The sequence below is a fragment of the Buceros rhinoceros genome, unplaced genomic scaffold (genome assembly GCF_000710305.1).
Source record: "Buceros rhinoceros silvestris isolate BGI_N320 unplaced genomic scaffold, ASM71030v1 scaffold16022, whole genome shotgun sequence".
Lineage (NCBI taxonomy): Eukaryota > Metazoa > Chordata > Aves > Bucerotiformes > Bucerotidae > Buceros > Buceros rhinoceros.
In genome coordinates this window covers 11,439-29,050 of record NW_010399598.1, presented here as the reverse complement: position 1 = coordinate 29,050, position 17,612 = coordinate 11,439, and the positions used below count along the sequence as shown (strand labels likewise).

The 17,612-nt window shown below is 45.5% G+C and overlaps 1 protein-coding gene across 2 annotated transcripts in view; it reads left to right on the top strand.

Annotated features, from left to right (window-relative positions):
• Window positions 1–443: 443 nt before the first annotated feature.
• KIAA0319 (KIAA0319 ortholog) overlaps window positions 444–17,612 on the top strand; it is a 24,797-nt gene continuing 7,628 nt past the window's right edge. The window contains exons 1-14 of one of the 2 annotated variants that reach the window (XM_010131553.1): window positions 444–1,217; window positions 3,019–3,202; window positions 5,344–5,442; window positions 6,101–6,198; window positions 6,573–6,660; window positions 7,186–7,278; window positions 7,839–7,971; window positions 9,783–10,011; window positions 11,719–11,842; window positions 12,983–13,115; window positions 13,957–14,105; window positions 14,991–15,142; window positions 16,233–16,371; window positions 17,516–17,612. In XM_010131553.1, coding sequence (XP_010129855.1) covers window positions 525–1,217; window positions 3,019–3,202; window positions 5,344–5,442; window positions 6,101–6,198; window positions 6,573–6,660; window positions 7,186–7,278; window positions 7,839–7,971; window positions 9,783–10,011; window positions 11,719–11,842; window positions 12,983–13,115; window positions 13,957–14,105; window positions 14,991–15,142; window positions 16,233–16,371; window positions 17,516–17,612 — 2,411 coding nt within the window. In that variant the 5' untranslated portion in view covers window positions 444–524. Of the gene's footprint in view, window positions 1,276–3,018; window positions 3,203–5,337; window positions 5,443–6,100; window positions 6,199–6,572; window positions 6,661–7,185; window positions 7,279–7,838; window positions 7,972–9,782; window positions 10,012–11,718; window positions 11,843–12,982; window positions 13,116–13,956; window positions 14,106–14,990; window positions 15,143–16,232; window positions 16,372–17,515 lie in introns of both variants that reach the window. The other variant, XM_010131552.1, reaches the window with a different exon arrangement.

The following is a 17,612-nucleotide window of genomic DNA, read 5'->3' as shown; positions in this document are numbered from 1 at the left end:
TATATGAAGTCAAGCAATTATATTGGTGTGAGGGGCTCTTCACGAAGTTCAGGTGCGAAGGCAAATGTTTCTCCTACGTAGACTTTTGCCGCCACCTTTATCAATGAAACAATGCCAAGTTACAGCATCTTATTTGCGTTTTGTTTGAAAAGATGATTTGCTCACTATGTTATGGGGATAATGGAGGTACCCCGTGGGTTTTTTTTTTGTACCCTGCTCTTTTCTGTTCTTTGAGTATGGGCAACTCACTTTTGTCTCTGTGTATTTGTAGCGAGGTGCTGCAAAAGGGCATGCTAAAAAAGAATATGGTGGTGACATTAGTGAACGGAAATGATCTTACTTAGGTCATTATCTTGTCTCCTGTGACAAGCCATTTTTGGTCACGGTAAAATATACTATGGCTTGGTTGCATTGTTGTGCCTTATGTTGGTGCTGTTGTTTCAGGCTCCAGTTGTGAGCAGTGCAGAGAAGGAGCTACGTACTCAGGCGCAGTGATATCCCCCAACTTAGAAACCACGAAAATTATGCGAGTGCCTCATGCTATGTCAGTGTCCGACTGCATCGCAGCGTGTTGTGACTTCTCTGGTTGTGACTTGTCCTGGATGTTTGAACGACGCTGTTACATCGTGAACTGTCAACGCAAAGAGAATTGTGAACCTAAAAAAATTGAAACTTTAAAGTCTTACCTTACTTTTGTGCTGAGGCCTTCTGAGAGGCCAGCATCACTGCTAGGATTTGGGCAAGTGATCCCAAGCATGGTCCACCCAGTGGGACTGCAGAATGAGCCGTCTGAGGAAGTGAGTAGCCTGAAGGAGCTGTCTCTGCTTGGCAAAGATCCCAGCCTTGAGGAGATACCTGAGTACATTGATGATTATAAAGAGTTGGAGCAGGACCCCTTTCAGGTGAACATCAAACACAAGCAGAAGGAGAGCACGGATTATGCGGACTGGGGCCTGATAGCGGCTGGTGAAAACAGCTTCAACTCTTCTGTGGGTGACGATGGAGATCACCAGGAAAACTTTGCAGAAAAGAGTGAGGAGCATGGAAAGGTGGAAAGCCTTGTGAATAAAACCAGCTCTGAACTGACCTCTACCACTGAACGCTCCGTCGAGAGGTTGTCATCTTTCCCAGAGACTACACCGTTCCCTGGGCAGACATTAGGAAGTGAAGCGGCTGTCCAACTTCCTGCACAACCTCGTGATGCTTTGCAAAAAGAGGTATGCTTGCCCCTCGGGAGGCCGGCAGGGTGTGGGGGGGCCACTTCACAACTGTCTCGTTTTTCATGTCATATTAGGTTATTGCTCTGTAACGTAACCCTGACACTCAGATGGCTTCCAGTCGTGTTCCAGGGTAGAAAGGGCTGAAAGCTAGAGGATTGTCCTAATGGGCAGATGACTCACGAAAGGACTCTCTTTGTTTCTGTCAGATAAGGAGCAGAGCTCCTTTTGGGCCATGATGGGGTTTCCTTGGAAGCGTACAGACGAGAGGGCTTGGCCCTGGTGTGGCGGGGTTGTGGTAGTCTTCCCCTCTCACCCTAGGTGACTCGTTAGAAGTTGTTAGCTGAGCAGTACTAGTGGACGCTAAGGTATCCAGAGGCCAAGACTAGTAAACTGAAGTTCCTCTGTCAGTGAAACGAAGGCTGTTTTATAGGTTTCGTGTTACTAACGCAGAGTGGTGTTACAGATGTCATGGTGCTGAGGAAATACTTTTCACAATGCTTTGAAAACATAGAAGAGAGGCAGCGTACATGAAGAGGGACAGCGTGGTTTTGGACCATGATGTACAGCAGGATAAAGTGGATAAGGTCTTTTTATTCTCAGAATCCTTTTCTTGAGTGTAACAATAAGGAAAATAAATGTGTAAAGCAGACGGGAGTTTACTGTGAAGTGAAATGGAGAGACCTGCTTCTCCCTGGGACACGGAGGAGACATCCCAGTGTGCCCTTCAGGCGATGCTAAGATTACTCCAGCACAGCCGTTGTGATTCCGGTGGCACGGCTGAGGAGGGAGCTTGCTGCTTTCCGTGCAAAGAGGACAAAGCTCCCAAACTGGCTCAGCCTTTAGCCCCAGCTGGTTGTGGTGCGGAGGAGCTGTGGTTAGGAGGTGATCTGGCAGTGCTTGTTAGCAGAGCTGTGGAGAGTTGATGGGATAGTATTGAAAGCTGTTCATGGAATGTATGGTGAAATTACTCGTGGTTAATGTAGAGAAAGGTTAACAATCTGGAGAAGCAGGAGGTTCTCAGAAACTAACAGAACCTTTGTGTAGCCTTAGTTTCCCAAATGGGAATCCTTTGAATTTAGACATTCGTAGAGATTCGTATGGCTTCTGAAGGCATATTGATCCGACGCTGGGTCAGAAATAAGTCTTGAGGACGTGAGGGAAAACTATTGGTCTGTTGTGACTAACACGTAGTTGAATGGTGATGAGAATGAGAGGACGTGGTGGTGAGCAAGGCTGGCACAGAGCTGAGTTCTTCCTGCAGAGCTCACTGTGTCCTTTGCTGCAGTTCTGATTTACTGACAGGGTGGGTCGGTGAGAAGAACGCTTCTGCTTGGTGGCTGAAGTAGAGAGATTCAGGGAATTTTATTAGTGGTGAGGAAATAAAAAGGCATGAGCAAGTTCTGGCCTGAGCAGATGGTGTGGAAGGTAAGGATCCTGTTCTGTTTGCGTACAGCACGAAGACGATGGTACCACACAGACTTTCTGTGTTGCCTTTTGAAGGTTTGACTGTATTTAGACCTGTCGTACTGTTCTACGTTATTTTGAGAACTGATAGCCTGAGTTGTGTTCCAGGTTACCTCATTTTAGTGCTGCAGCTGAAACTTGGGAAATTATTAGCATTTCTTACGAAGTCTGATGGAAGAGCTCCACTCAGTCCTCCTTTGGTAGACTTCTGCATATGAATGCAACTTCCTAGGAACATACCTACGTGCCGTTTAAAAACCAGCGTACCTTTAAATCTGGAAATGTGAGAAATGACTCACTTCTGTCAACTTTTTCCCTATAATATATTTTCCAGGCTGCTACGCCTTTGTCTTCTTCAGACACACCCTGGGAGAAATCCGGTTTATCAGCGACAACCGAGACTTCCACAATGACCCCCAAGAATGTCACTGAAGATGGGATCATGCAACTTGCCACTAATACTGTGCCATCGGAGCCCATGCAGCACCTCACGCTACCTGCTACTGCTGCTGAAGCAGGTAAAGCTTCATCACAGCTGGAGACCTGAGGGGTGCCTGCAGGTTGAGCAGCAGGCAGGGGTGGCTTTACTTCTGGCAGCCTTTCAACCTGTCATTAGTTGCGAGCTTGCTCTTCGTCCAAATGTAAGGTCATCCCACTCGGAGCCTGTAGACCTCCAGTAACACTGCAAACTCCAGACTCCTTCACCAGTTGCTTCTGAGGCAAAACTGCCACAAAGTCCATGATGAATATGAAACTATAACTCAAGCAAATGCAGCAAAGTAAAAAGCAGAGATTAAGAGCCTGTTTTAAACGGGTTAATTTTTATACTTGGTGAAAAATGCTCGAGGCTTTCTTGAGTTTCAGAATAGTGTTTTCTAGCCATACTGTTGTTTTTGTGTGACTCTTCAGAATGTTGTTCCCTCTCAAACTCTTCAGTAGGGTTCCTGCTATATACAGTAGTCCGAATCTGTGCAGCAGCATAGGTGGATCCTGAGGAAGCCTAGCCCTTAGCAGGGGGAGCATGGCCCCCTCATCCGGGGAGGCGGGGGTGGGGGGGAAGATCAGCTCTAATTTCAAAGCTTTGAGGAAGCTTATCAGACTTCTATCTGCAGAACAAAAGTTTTTATTTTGAAAGGGACATCTTTAACCTCAGCGTCCTCTGTAGTTATGTTAAATACTGTGCGTGAGAATATCTCCTTTCTCCTGCTGAGGTTCCCGCTTCCATGAGCGCTCTGACAAAGTTAGAAGGGCCACAGGAAGCAGAGAAGCACCTTGCTTTCCTGGTAGAGCAAGCCTGGTTTGGGACAGTCTTGGTACCTTCTGTCAAACCACAGTCTGCCAGGCAGAATAGCAGTAGCAGGTGACGGGAAGAGCTGAGCTACAAGAGATCCCTCTCCAAGGCAATGAATCGTCATTGCCGTTGAGTGTGGACTAGGCAACTCCTACTTCACAGAAGGAGGTTGAAGAGGACTGAAGGAGCTTGGAAGAAGGAGCTGAAGGAAGGTTGTGATGAGTATCACCATAAGTGCTGGTTTGCGCAAGAATTGCCTTAAGTTTGTGTTCTCAGCCCTACTGCCTTGGAAGTCTCAAAGACAGTTCCTCCTCCTCTCCTTTGCTCATAACTCTCACCTAACTACTTTCTGACCTCCATTTTAATGAGATGAAAATATACAAACCTCCACTTCACGGGTGTCTAGCACAACTCCCGAGAGTTACGGAGCCTTGGGCGCATTTAAGTAGTGGTGCTCTCAGTGTGACCTCTTCACTTCACCCATTTTGAGACCTGTTTTCTGCCACTGCTGAGTAGCCTCCTGCTCACCTGTTCAGAGTTTGTAAGTTGGATGTTTAGACACTAGCAAATGTTGCCTTTGGGAGAACCTTTGTTCCCTGGGTTCCAGTATTAAGAGGACCTTTGAAATACAGCTCTAATGGGAACCTTTCCTGAAGTGGTGCTTCAGTATGTTTCTGTTGGGGACTGGATTGGTGGCTTTTTGGAAGAGGAAAGAGTTTTCACAGATGAGCACAGGGAGGGTGTTCCTGGATGGCAAATAAATCAGACGTGCAGTTCAGCTACGAAGTAACACCTTTGCCCAGCTGTAGGAGTGGAATTTTGAAAGGGACGCCAAGCCAGACATTGAGGCATGCCTTGGAAGTGCCACACAGATCTGGAAGACCTTCTGGGTGAAAGAAGGTGCAATATTAAAGTTCTAGTATGGACTATGTTACTTTATTGAATGAGGCTCGTCCTGGGGCAGATGGCTTTTTTGTCTTCTGTAATTGTGTATTTTTAAATTCCTGCACTTCTGTCCAATTACTAACAAAAACACATAATTCTTCATGCAGAGCAATGTTACCTGTGTCATACAGGAATAATCAGAATGATTTTTTTCGAAATCAGAAGTAGGGGAATGACAGTTCTTCCTTCCCAAATATGAAAAATTTTGATTTGGTATAGGAGGAAGGAACCGTCGTCATGATTATAGTAGGTTATTATTTGATTATGTACTGAGGAATTCTTTTCTTCCTGCTTATCCTTGCCCTTTTGTTCAGAGTGTTTGTCAAATTTTACTTAATCTGTTACAAATAACATTTGAAGATACTAAACTGATATCCATCCCATCTGTTAAAACATAGTGTACTCATTCTGTCTTAGATACAGTGAAAGAACTTACTGTGTCTGCTGGAGATAACATCCAAGTGATGCTACCCAAAAATGAGGTTGAACTGAATGCCTTCGTTGTCCCTCCACCACCTACAGGTGAGTTGAATGGCCGTGGCATGCACGGAGATGCTCACACTCCCCACCTTTCAGTGCAGACAAGTCCTGAGTTCCATCAACACCCACACCTCCTGATAAAACCATCTTCCTCACCACCTCCTGCTGCCTGTTCGGTGGCTCCCACTGCAGAGGATTTCCTCCTTTGGATTTCAGAGGTTTATTCTTGTTAAAGTGGCTTTTATTTTCAGAAAAGCTGGACTCATTAGCCGGCTGGTTCAAGAGAAAGCCTTTTCTACCAAAAGCTGATGTGGGCTGGTGTACAGCATCTTGCTGTAAAGCAGAGGCAGGGGAGAAGTAGGTTCTGAATGCAGCGTTCACGTCAAAGCTACCTGCAGCAGCAAAGAATACGTATTTCATAGGGAGCTGAGCAAAACGCATTCGCTTCACGTGAGGCTGGTCTTTGAGAGGTCGTCAGTTAGTTGTGAAGTCCGTTAAATCCTTGCTGCTTTACCAAGGTACAACACACATGTAACGTGTATTTGCACCACTTCCTTTTGCGGGCTTAAGCAGCAGCAGTCATGATCTCTTACAGTAGCATTTAATCTGACGGACAGCTTGATTTTTTTTTTTGTTTGTTTTGACTTCTGGGTTTATCTCGAAGGCAACTCTGACTCTTATGCTGTGTTATTGCTCTTAGAAACAGCCTACACCTATGAGTGGAGCTTAATCAGTCACCCTGCTGACTACGGTGGTGAAATGGAGCGCAGGCACAGCCAGACCTTGAGGCTCTCTCATGTAAGCTCGGGCTCAGCGTGTTCGTGTGGTCCTTTCACAGCAGTCTAACTTGTGGGGAAGGACACCTTGATTCGAGGAGCTCAAGTGACTGCCAGAGTCTCTTTGGCGTGCGTCACCAAACCTGTGCCAGATTAGAAATGTCTTTTTTATGGTGCTCTAATAACTTTCTAAAATAGAGTAAAAGTTCCTGAGTGTTTGCTTTGTATTCCCCACTTTTGGGCAGTGACTTTTGTGGCCTTCTGTGCGTGTGTTCACAAAAGGAGCTCTCGGTTTCAGATACCCAGATTTTTCTCTGTTTACAGAGACTGGCAGGTTTATACGTACTGCTTTTGTATCACCTGACACGTAACCCGATTTGTCCTTGTTTGCCTCAGTTATCAGTGGGACTTTATGCCTTCAAAGTGGTGGTTTCTGGTGAAAACGCCTTTGGTGAAGGTTTTGTAAATGTCACGGTTGAACCAGGTAAGGCTAAAATAATGAAATTAATTTCTTCGACACAAGTACTCGTACAACATGCTTATCTAATTGCCTCTCAGATACTGTCTGCCAAGGACCTCTGGTAGCCCAGTCACGCAGAGATGTTTTATATTGGGGTGTCTGTAAAGCGTTCTGGGGAAGTGGAGTTTAGGTTCTTGCTCACTGTATTGAAGTGCTCTCTGATCTTGTGCACTCTTCAGGTGGGGCCTGAGGTGGCATCACGCCACCTCTTAGGGTTCCCTTCTCCAGTACAACAGTTAGGTGTTGAACCAGCTCTAGCTGCAGAGGTGTGATGTAAATTTCTGCTGCAGCTGCTTCTAACTGAGGTGTAGAGTGCTGTGTCCGAGCACTCTCCTCAGTAACCTGTTGTCCCCCTTGTCCAAGGAGAACAGCAGATGCTGCAAAGCTGTCGATGCTAGATTTAAATCACTGGGGACTGTTGATCTGTAGGATGAACAGATGAGTTTTGCCTGGGCTTTCACTACTTCCCTGTTCCTGTTTTTCTCACAGCAGTCAGAGTTAACCAGCCTCCCGTTGCTGTTGCTTCACCCAAAGTACAAGAGGTTTCTTTGCCTACAACTTCTACCTTCATTGACGGCAGTCGTATGTACTGGACCATCCTGTGTTTTTAATATACCGTTACCACATTATCGGTTGCCAGTTACAAGTGCCCTGAATCACGATTTTTTGGGGGGGTATTTGAGTCCAGTAATACGTATTTAAATAATAAATTTTAAATGTAAAATGTAGCCTTCCTCTTGAGGGTTGAGATTTAGTGTCAGAGGCTGCTGCATCCAAACAGCAGCTACTTCTACAGCTTCTCCCTGTCCTGCCCAGGCAGCCTCTGTGCCAGTCCTGCTGGGACCATGATAGAGAGCCGTCGCGTAGGTATGATGAGATGTCATAATTATGGAGAGTGGACAAGTTGGAATGTGCAGCGTCTGAGACCGATTTTAATTTGTGCATGTGTGAAGAATATTTTGTTTCTTGGTTTAGGTGAGTCCATACCTAGTGTAACTTAGAATCTGTAGTACGTGAACCCTGTTTGAATATTCTTAAAGATAATTGTAGGAAACTCGTTAGAGATCTGTACATGAAAGACTTTAGCATTCATTCTGGTAGCAGTTGCAGGAAACTGATACGTTTTTCTTTAATGACTGCAGAAAGTATAGATGATATGAAGATAGTGAGTTACCACTGGGAAGAAATCAAAGGTCCTTTGCGAGAGCAGAAGGCATCTGCTGACACTCCTGTCTTACACTTGTCTAACCTTGTCCCTGGAAACTACACTTTCAGGTACCTGCATAGCTGCTTTCCTTTGGGGTTTTAACTGTTTCCGTGATGTCAGCTAGATGTTTATTTCTCTTCGTGCTCACACATACCTCCTCAGACGAAACCCTTCATTTCTCTTCTGCATGCAGCTACCCTTCATTTTGCACAGCGGAGGGATGTAGGGAGCCGTTCTACTACAAAGCGCTCGTAGTGATTTTGTGATACTGGTGTAGTGATACTTCACAGCACAGAGTTATGCAAAACAAGGTATTGGAATAGATAACGCTCAGCAATAATAACTGACAGAACTTTCTTTTTTATTTATTTTTTTTTTCCAGCTTGGGAATTGGCAAGTATCCTGGAGATGAAACTGTGCAGTCAGGCTGTGAAAGTCATCCCCTGAAGGGTGGTGGCAGACAGAACGATATTGGGAGGCCGATCCTCACAAAGCATTTGTGTGCTGATTTTAATGAGGGTCATTCTATTGCTCATAAAGCCTCGGCCTTGCTGCTACTTTCCTCCACTTACACATTGCTGAAGCTGAATTTTGTCCAGACAATGGAAGCAATGTTTGAAGCTCTGGATGCTTTAATTAAAATCAGAGTTTGTTTCGTGAAATCTTTAACTTACAGCTTGGTCTGCGCAGAGGCATCTTCCCACTGATCCAGCTGGTATTATTTGGCTACCAGTGGGCAGCAGCCTGCCAGTGGGTCAGCGCAGCATCAGCAGAACGTTGAAGTCAGCATTACACATATGTTAAACATGGTGCTTTGCGTAAGCTTCACCAAAAATTGTGTCATTCGGTGATCTTTACTGGAGTTGTTCCGTATTGCACAGTGGCACAGATGAACGTAGGGGGGTTTTCTGTATTAAAAGTGCAAAGCTTGCTTACAAGCAGTGCTCCAAGTGTGTTCCAAACCCTAGGGAGTTAAAAATCACTTGGTGTGTCTGTGCACCTTTGGGGACGCTGAGATGCTTGAATAGTAGAGCGGCGTGTTCAAGCTTACAGGAATGAGCTGGTCTGCAAAATCCAGTCGCCCCGATTTGCAGGGGGTGCACCTTCATGCCTAAGCACGTGTTCCCTAATGACAGAGTTCGTGAACGCTGGGTTTGGTCCCGCTCGGGGAAGGCTTCAGGAGCGCTCCTTTTCCACGAGGTTCACAGCAGAGGTGAATTAGGGGTGTAGCGGGTTACCCCGCTGTGGAGGGCAGCCAGGCTTCCATCACTTCAGTGTCTGCAGCAGTCTCGGCTTAAGATGATTCGTCACTGTGTTCAAGAGGCAGCAGGGTGGGCTTTTTACACCCTGCACTCAGTTTTGTGACTTGACATCTTCAAAAATCTGAGCTGTCATTAAGCTCCATGAAAATCAGTAATGGTGTGCCACAAAGAAATAAGATGTTAGGAACTTCTGCTGTGCTATAAGCAGAGCTTCTGAGCATCCCGAGTAGTTTTGGATGTAGGTATTAACCAGGGACTGTTCCGCTGTGGCTGCTGAATGCCACCCCGGGTTTTTAATGAGTCATTTCTAAAAGAATTTGCAGAGAAACCTGTTTGAAATTGAAGTTGCCATTGACTCCAGGGAAAAAGTTTCATCTGGGATCCGGAATAGCTACGCCTTTTTTCTTTTCCTTAAAGGTTGAAAGCTATGTTTGAATTTCTTCTGAATTTCTTTCCTGCCTTAGTGAGGGAGATGTGTTTCTGAAGCAGATGTTCGTTTAATCGACTTTTCTGGTTTAGGTGGTGTTTGAGAAAGTGCCAGAAAATTTAACCTTTGAACTTAAAAGTTGGCGAGAGTCCACCTTCACGGATTTCCAATACTGTTTTTCCTGTCATAGACTCACGGTGATCGATTCCGATGGAGCAGCCAACTCCACCGTTGCATCTCTGACCGTCAACAAACCAGTGGATTACCCACCTGTTGCCAATGCTGGACCTAACCAAGCGGTCACCTTGCCCCAGAACTTCATTACGCTGAATGGAAATCAGAGCAGTGATGACCACGAAATTGTGAGCTATGAGTGGTCGCTCAGTCCCAAAAGCGAAGGCAAGGTTGTAGCAATGCAGGTACGTCTGTTTCTCCTTGCACAGGATTGGAAAGCTCTCGTATCTTTGCCTCTGATGTGTCCCTGAGAAACTACTGTTACTCTTATTTTTCTTTTATTTATTCCTCTCTGATGTATTCATCCCTTAGAAGAAGGAATTAAAAGTAATATCTAAAAACAAGGGGGCTTTCATTCCTTGTGGCGGTTTCTGATTCCGGCTGCTGTTTGTTCCCTGGTGGTTGGGAAACACTTTTGAGTTCACGGTGTCTGCTGTGGACCCTAGAGCCTGCTCCCCAGGTTTCTGTCTTCTGAGGTGCCGGATGTGCTGAAAGCTGGTTTTGGGGCAGTCAGGGTTTTCTTGTAACGCTTTTTTCTGGGGGAAGCAGGACTCAAATAGGAATTTAATTTTCAGAGTCAAAGATGACAAGATTTTTGGCAGTGTTATGCGGCCATGCTCTGTGGTGTTTGTTTGTAATCTTAGAAAAGTTAATAGCATATTTTTAGTGGACTTTTCAGAAAGTTGGAGATTCTAGTAGCTCTGTGGGCAGTTGAGGTAATTTGTGTAATGAAGCCAGGTGAAACTCAGAAGCCATCTTTTAGAAGAGATTTTTTCTGCTATGTTGGAAAAACTTTAGACCTCCAGCACTGGGAAGAGTTTGCTTCGTTGATCTGTTCAGGGAGAGAGTAATACTGATACGAGCACATAGCGTGAAGGCAATTATGGAACTGCGGAAGGTCTTACAGCATAGGGGCTGATTTCTGTTCCCTTGCCAAGACAGATGCTTTCCGAAAGCATCTGTGCAACCTGAACTGGTAGTTTTTAAGAGCTGCTCAGTCTTCAAGCAAGAAGGAGCAGCTGCTTGAGCTGTCTGATGGATTCGTTCTTAATGTGGAAATGCAAGAGCGTTGTACTGTTGCATTTCAAGAGCCTAGGAATCTTTTTCATGTCCCTGAAGCTGGAGGATGCTGGTCTCAGGTGTGTTACGTGGTATCCGTGGTCAGAGTGCAGTGTAGCAAGTACCTCTGCTGGGTAGTTCATCATTTATCAAGTCACTTAGTTCTCATTATCATCATTATCCAAAGAGCCGCCCACCTAATTGCATTGTGATTTGTTATTCCTCATAGGAGAGATGCCACAAATGTTCCTTTTGTTAGCAAAAGGCCCTGTAGCTGGGCCCAGGCGTTGTCAGCAGCGTTACCTGAAATCTCTGTCAGCTCATACAGACTCTGCCCAGACAGAGTTGTCTCGCTCAGTGGTTTTTCCATAAGCCTCTCTGGCTGGGATCAAGTCAAGCTTGGTTTTGCATTTAACAATTTCTATAAATATTAAAGAAGGTCATGATGTTTGTTTTTAAAATACCTCTAAGGAAATGGAGTATGCTGCAATAATTTCCATCAGTGTTTAATGTCCTAATCAAGAAAGTGAATGTCCCGTGTGTTTCACAATTACGGTTGTTCAAAAATAACACAGTGATTATACCCACAAGACATGAAGGACTGTTGTCTGTAGATATTTCTCTGGGTTGGTAGAGACTGTAATAGTGAATACTTTACATGTGCATCCAACTAAGTTTCTTCTTTATCTACAAGTTGCTCAAACCGCTTACTCAAACGCTGTATTTAGGAATTAAATTGCGATTTTTCTCCCAATTTGCTCTGTAAGATTCTTCACAATCCACAGGCTCTTTGTTTTTTTTCTCGTGCTGTTGTCTTCATAAATGCCCTGTAGGGAGTGCGGACACCGTACCTCCAGTTATCTGCAATGCAGGAAGGAGACTATACGTTTCAGCTGACTGTCACGGACTCTGCGAGGCAGCGGTCCACGGCTGAGGTCACGCTCATCGTGCAGCCCGGTAAGTCAGCTGCAGGCGTGTCCGCGAGTCCCTCGGGGTGGGCCAGCCTGATGCCTTAGCGCTGTCCTCAAATGCTCACCTCCCCGCATTGCACCGCTGCGGTGGCGATCTGGATGTCTGGTATCCCTGCATCGAGGACTCTTCCACCTTCGCTGTCTGTCGGAGCAGTTAGAACAAGGGTAGAACCATGGAAAGCCCAGGCGGTCATCCTGAGGGGTCACACCTGACGAGGTAAAGCAGCCTGCCCAGAGACGTGTTTGACGTACTTCTAGAAGCCAAAACGTAGCTCTCGAGTTCAGTATCCGACAAAGTCTGTTTAGCAAAGCTGTTCGGAGTATCAGTCGGTGCTGTGCCCAGGTGTCTGACTGTTCTGCGGTTCTCCTTCAGGAGTCCTCGTGTGACTGGAATTCTCCCTGCAACTCCATTGCACTTGCTAGGGGAGTGTGTCAAGGAATTTTCAAAAGCTGCACCTCTCGTGTGTGTTAGATTTGGGAGCTGAGTGATAAATGAATGGGCCGAAATGGTTCAGGCCTTATGAGGGGGTTTTTGTGCCTTTTTTGGTAATGTTTGCTGCTTTTTTAAATGTTTTTGCCTGTTGCATCCAAAGTGGCCTTTTCTGCTCATGTAAAGGTCTCACGTGCCACCATGGGGCAACCTTTTCTCTTCGTGCTGTTGCGTATTACGTATCTTTCTGTAGGTGAATCCTTCTGGGAAAACTTCACAGTGGGCATTTACTGCAGAAATCAAAAACATGAATTGGAAATCCAGCGTGCAGTGGTGCCTCTTAGACCTTTTATAGCGTGGAACTAGACCTGACTTCAGCAATAGCATCTTCCTGAGGGTAAATAAACCTCCAGGAAACTGGTAGCATTGCCAGTTTTACCACGCTGCAGAAGCAGAAGTCGAAAACAGAATAATGGGTGATATGTTTCTGCGGTAAATCCTCAGAGGCTCTGAACTGGCATTAACTGGTCTCTCTCACCTAATGGCTTGAGCACATTATTCTTGTGATTTGTACCTTTGAGCCAATATAGCAGATCTGTAATGTAATGTTCTGTGTAAAATCTTCCCTCTGATTGGCAGCCCTTGCCAGCGACTACCTGGCAAACGTCATACATGAACTGAATGTTGTTGTTACAGAAAATAACAGCCCTCCGGTAGCAGTGGCTGGTCCCGACAAGGAATTGACCTTCCCAGTAGAAACTACTACACTGGATGGAAGCAAAAGCCAGGATGACCAAGGCATTGTCTTCTATCATTGGGAAAATATCAGGTATCTAGAGATTTTATTGATCTCCAGCAAAATACAGAACAAAGTGGAAGGGATAGGGGTCAGAGCCTCTTGTGCAGTTGTCTTTGGGTGATGCACTGTTTGAGAACTGCTTTGAGGATCTTGCCACTCAGGTGGTGGTAGGGCAAGAGACAGGAATTTTAAGGTCAGTGTGGGAAGCTTAGGCAGCCTCTGCCTGTGTCTGGCAGCTTGTCATTTTGAGACCTATTGTGACTAAGTTAAAAGAAAATGACAGGAACTTGCCTGTCTCCTCTCACATAGCGAGTAACAGGCTGTACCAGGTTTTCCCATCAGTGCCTGGAGCCAGGGTTTCTCAGCCACTTGTCTGTTGAATAATAAAGCAAACTGACAATCTCTTTAGCCACCTGCTACTGAAAGCTCAGGCTAAAGTGCTCTTGAAGGATGATTGAAAATGTTTTACAAAAGTTGGTAATTTATGTTTATGTGTGAAACTAATTGATCCTTAATGAATGGACAAGGTATTTGCTGATGCAACTGTCATCTGTGGTACAGGAAGAGGTTTGCTGGCACCCTGTATGTGGTGTGGGTGGCTCTTTGCATGCTGCCATGAACTAGTACAGTGAGGAGGTTGAACTTCTGGGGTGTGTTTTCTGCTCTTCTAATAACTGGGTATGTGATGCTTGGGTGGTTTGAATGTCTTGGGGAAATGGATTTATGAATTCTCCAGTCTCGTGTCTTGTAGCTCTTCACCCCTCAGTGTTCGTAGCAGTGGTAGAACTAGAATATAATGGCATGAGCGATGCTGCTGCCAGAACAATTTGGCTGCTGTGCAAGATTATCTTTCTGAGATGTTGTGTTCCAGTGGGCCAAGCTCTGTGCAGATGGAAAACGATGACAAAGCAATAGCAACTGTGACTGGTCTTCAGATTGGCACCTACCGCTTCAGACTGACCGTGAAGGACCAGCAGGGCTTAAGCAGTGCAGCCGTGCTGTCTGTTACTGTGAAGGAAGGTAAGCCGAGCTGCTGCTGCTGCTGCTCAGGGAATGGCAGGCAACAGGCCAGTTAATTCAGACCGTGGCAGGATGTAAAGGAAATTGAAACAGAAAGGGATAACCTGTGTTGTCGTATTTCAAGGCTAGTCAAGAAGAGCGACTGCCATTTTGTAATGAAGTCCTGCAAGGGACTGGGAGAATCAACTTTGCTTACTGCAAGCTTTTCTGAAGTTGAATATATGCAAAAATAGTTGTAATAAAAATGCTCCAAAATACTGTTTTTGACCAGAGAACTCTCTGCTGTTGTAAAGCATAGAGTTACAGCCAATGCCCTGGAGATCTGCCCAAAATCAAATTATTTATGCCCAACCCGATATTCAGACTGGCGAGGTATTTCACGCAGCCTCACAGCTTCCTGGAGCTCTGTCTTACTAGTTGTGTTCTCAACGAAGTCAGTTCGGGAAGGAGAACGTGTTCCTGTTTCTTTGGTGCTTTTTGGCCACGCTCCCAATGCATGCCTTCACTTCACTGCTAGTAGGAAGCAAAAAGCATTCAGGACCAGGGTTTGCTCTGAGTTCCCTGATCACACTTTGCCTAAATACAGGCATTGTGAAGATGTAAGACCTTACACAAGCTTGTATTAGGTAATACATGATCCTCAAGAGGAGAAGAGCGTGGCATGAGATCACCGTCACGGTGCAGCTCTGCTTTTGTCAGGCTGTAAGAATCCCAGAGCCACATTCTGTGTATCCGCTTGTCCTTTCCCTGTGCCTTTGACAGGAGATTCTGTTACTGCCTGTAACCATCAGGTGAAGAATGGTGGTGTGGGGGTGTTGGCAATGGCATGTCACGTTTTGCATGTTTTGAAAGCAAATCCTTCTCCTCCACTGTTTTTATGGCTAGAAAACAACAGTCCACCCCGGGCGCATGCTGGTGGGAAGCATGTTCTGGTGCTTCCAAATAACTCTGTTACCTTGGACGGCTCGAAGTCTGCTGATGACCAGGGTATTGTGTCGTATTTGTGGATTCGGGATGGTCAAAGCCCAGCAGCTGGGGTGAGTTTCTTCAAGGTTGTAACCAGTCAAATTTGTCTCTTGTTGTGAGTGCAGTGTTGCTGCAGCAGGGTCAGCAGATTCGACTCACAGGGCACTGTGAGGCACGGTGTCCGCTGCTGATTTGTCTCTGCCGCTCTCTAACGCTTTGGTTTTGAGGGGCTTGTGATGTTTTCATTACAGCTATGGAATGTGGTAGCTAAGTAAGAGGACTGCAGCAGCATGGACTTAGTGGAGAAAGACATGAGGCAGAAGAATGAGGTTGTGTGTCTTAAAGGCTAATTGGAGATAGCGCCAAGCTAATGTGTTTGAGAGGAAAGTCATCTGAAATCCAGACATTCCAAAGGAAGAAGGGTCTGAGAGAACAAGAAATGCTCAAAAAAAGCTAAGAAATTACGTCTGGTACCAGAGGAGGCAAAACTTGCAGTTCAAGGTAAAAATGGTGTTTGGTGCTCGATGACCTTGCCCGGCAGACCACAGCCGTCAGGGCAGTGGAGCCTGCTCTCTTAAGGAGCAGGCAGCAGGAGTACCTCATGATGATCTACAGTTTATATGTTGGCTGTAAACTGTGATAATTTCTTCTGCCTACCTGCTCAAAGACAACTCTTCACAGCGAGGAAGGTAGTGGCAAATGAGTGAGAATTGGGAGAAGAGAAGGAGGGGAATGATAACAAAGTCTCTAGAAGCAGTTCGCTAAAGGGTGTGAGAAGAATTGAAGAGGTTTAGCTTAAATATGGCTGGCAGAGATGATAGTTAGAAATGCATGAACTCAAAGGAAATAATTTGAGAGTTAAGAAGGCAGAGCTAAGGATAGTGGAGTAAAATTGAGAAATAATGTTGTAACTGTCTTGAATTTCCAAGCAGGTGAGTACTTGAATGTGTCAGCTGGGCTTTCTAAAATGAAAATATCTGTACTGTGCAGACGTTAACTGCCACTGCCGAATTTGCGTTATTCCACTATAAACTGTGGGTAGGTGTCAGTCAAAGCAAGAGCTCCCACTGTCATACCAGATTGCTAACTTGATAGTCACACCTGCAGCTTTCCCTGCGGGTTTCATCATGCCAGGACCTTTTTTTTTTTTTTTTTTTTCAGGAGGTGATCCATGGCTCGGACCACGAGGCAGTGCTGCAGCTAACCAATCTGGTGGAAGGAACCTACACTTTCCACCTGAAAGTGACTGATGCTAAAGGAGACTCGGATATCGATTCGGCGACTGTTGAAGTGCGGCCTGGTATGACAATTAAAAGGTCATCGATACGTTGTGAATACCTCATCTTTGTTCTCCTTGTGACTTATTTCAATGGTGACAAGATTTTCTCAAGTTAAAACACAAAGCAAACGGGTGTCTCTTTCTGCCTGCTCACTGTGCTCTCAGTAGGGCTGAGTGTGTTAGAAGATGGCATGTCAGAGTTCTTCGCTGCCAGGTACACCCTTGCCTTACTGGGAGCACGAATAAATAAAAATCATACTTCCTAATTAATGTTTTCCGTAGGGTTCTGTTGCTTTTCATTCATTGTAGGTTTTTGTTTCTTCTTTTCTGGTCATTAATCAGTTTGGCCAATGGAAAGAGATGGAGCTGAGCGTTAAGTTTAGGTAGAAATATTGCAATTGTGTGTTTGGTTGAACGTATGGAGGGTTTTTAATTGATTTTTCATGGTTCAATACTACTCATATATAGACTTTCTTTTAAATGTAGAATAAATGGCTTTGTGATAGAAGCGTGCGTTGAAGCTTTAGGAAGTGCGTTTGAAATCTGGGGTCTGTCAGATTTCTTGTTTGTCTGGTTCCCAGGCAATGGTTTTATTTCTGTTCCTCGCTTCATTGTTGAATGTAGTCAGGATAATTGGCTCAGGCTGGGATATCTATGAAGCTTGTTCTGTTTGCACGGCGCTCTAGAAGTCCAAGTAGTATTTAATAGAACCCACTCTCAGTTTGTGAAGGTGAACATATTTGGTAGTTCTCCAACTGACCTTCAACTCAGACTCGTATGGTAGCACGTGAGACTATCTCTGCCTCCCTTTTCCTGTGTGATGGCTGGTAGCAGGGAACTTAGACTCACCTAGTGCTCACCTCTGACCTTAAGACAGCAGCGCTTAGTGGAGCAGGAGTTGCTGTTCTGCGCAGGAATGGGTTAATGCTGACCTGGAGTGCACACTGAAGTGCTTTCTTTAACTGGGTTGCTCTCTTAGGAGCCTCTGGCTTTGTTTCAGGGGAAAAGTGAAAACATAGGCTGCATACTCTGAAGGGTTGGGTTGTAAGGAATGGGGGTCTTGTGCGGGAAGATGCAGTATTAATACTCCTGGGGACTGCGTGTTGTCTCCAGTTGGTACTGATTTACCGGGCTGCGGAAGAATAGCGTGTTCTGCCTCTGTCAGATCCCAGGAGGAGCGGTCTGGTGGAGCTGATCCTGCAGGTTGGAGTGGGACAGCTCAGTGAACAGCAGAAGGACACCCTGGTGAGACAGCTGGCTGT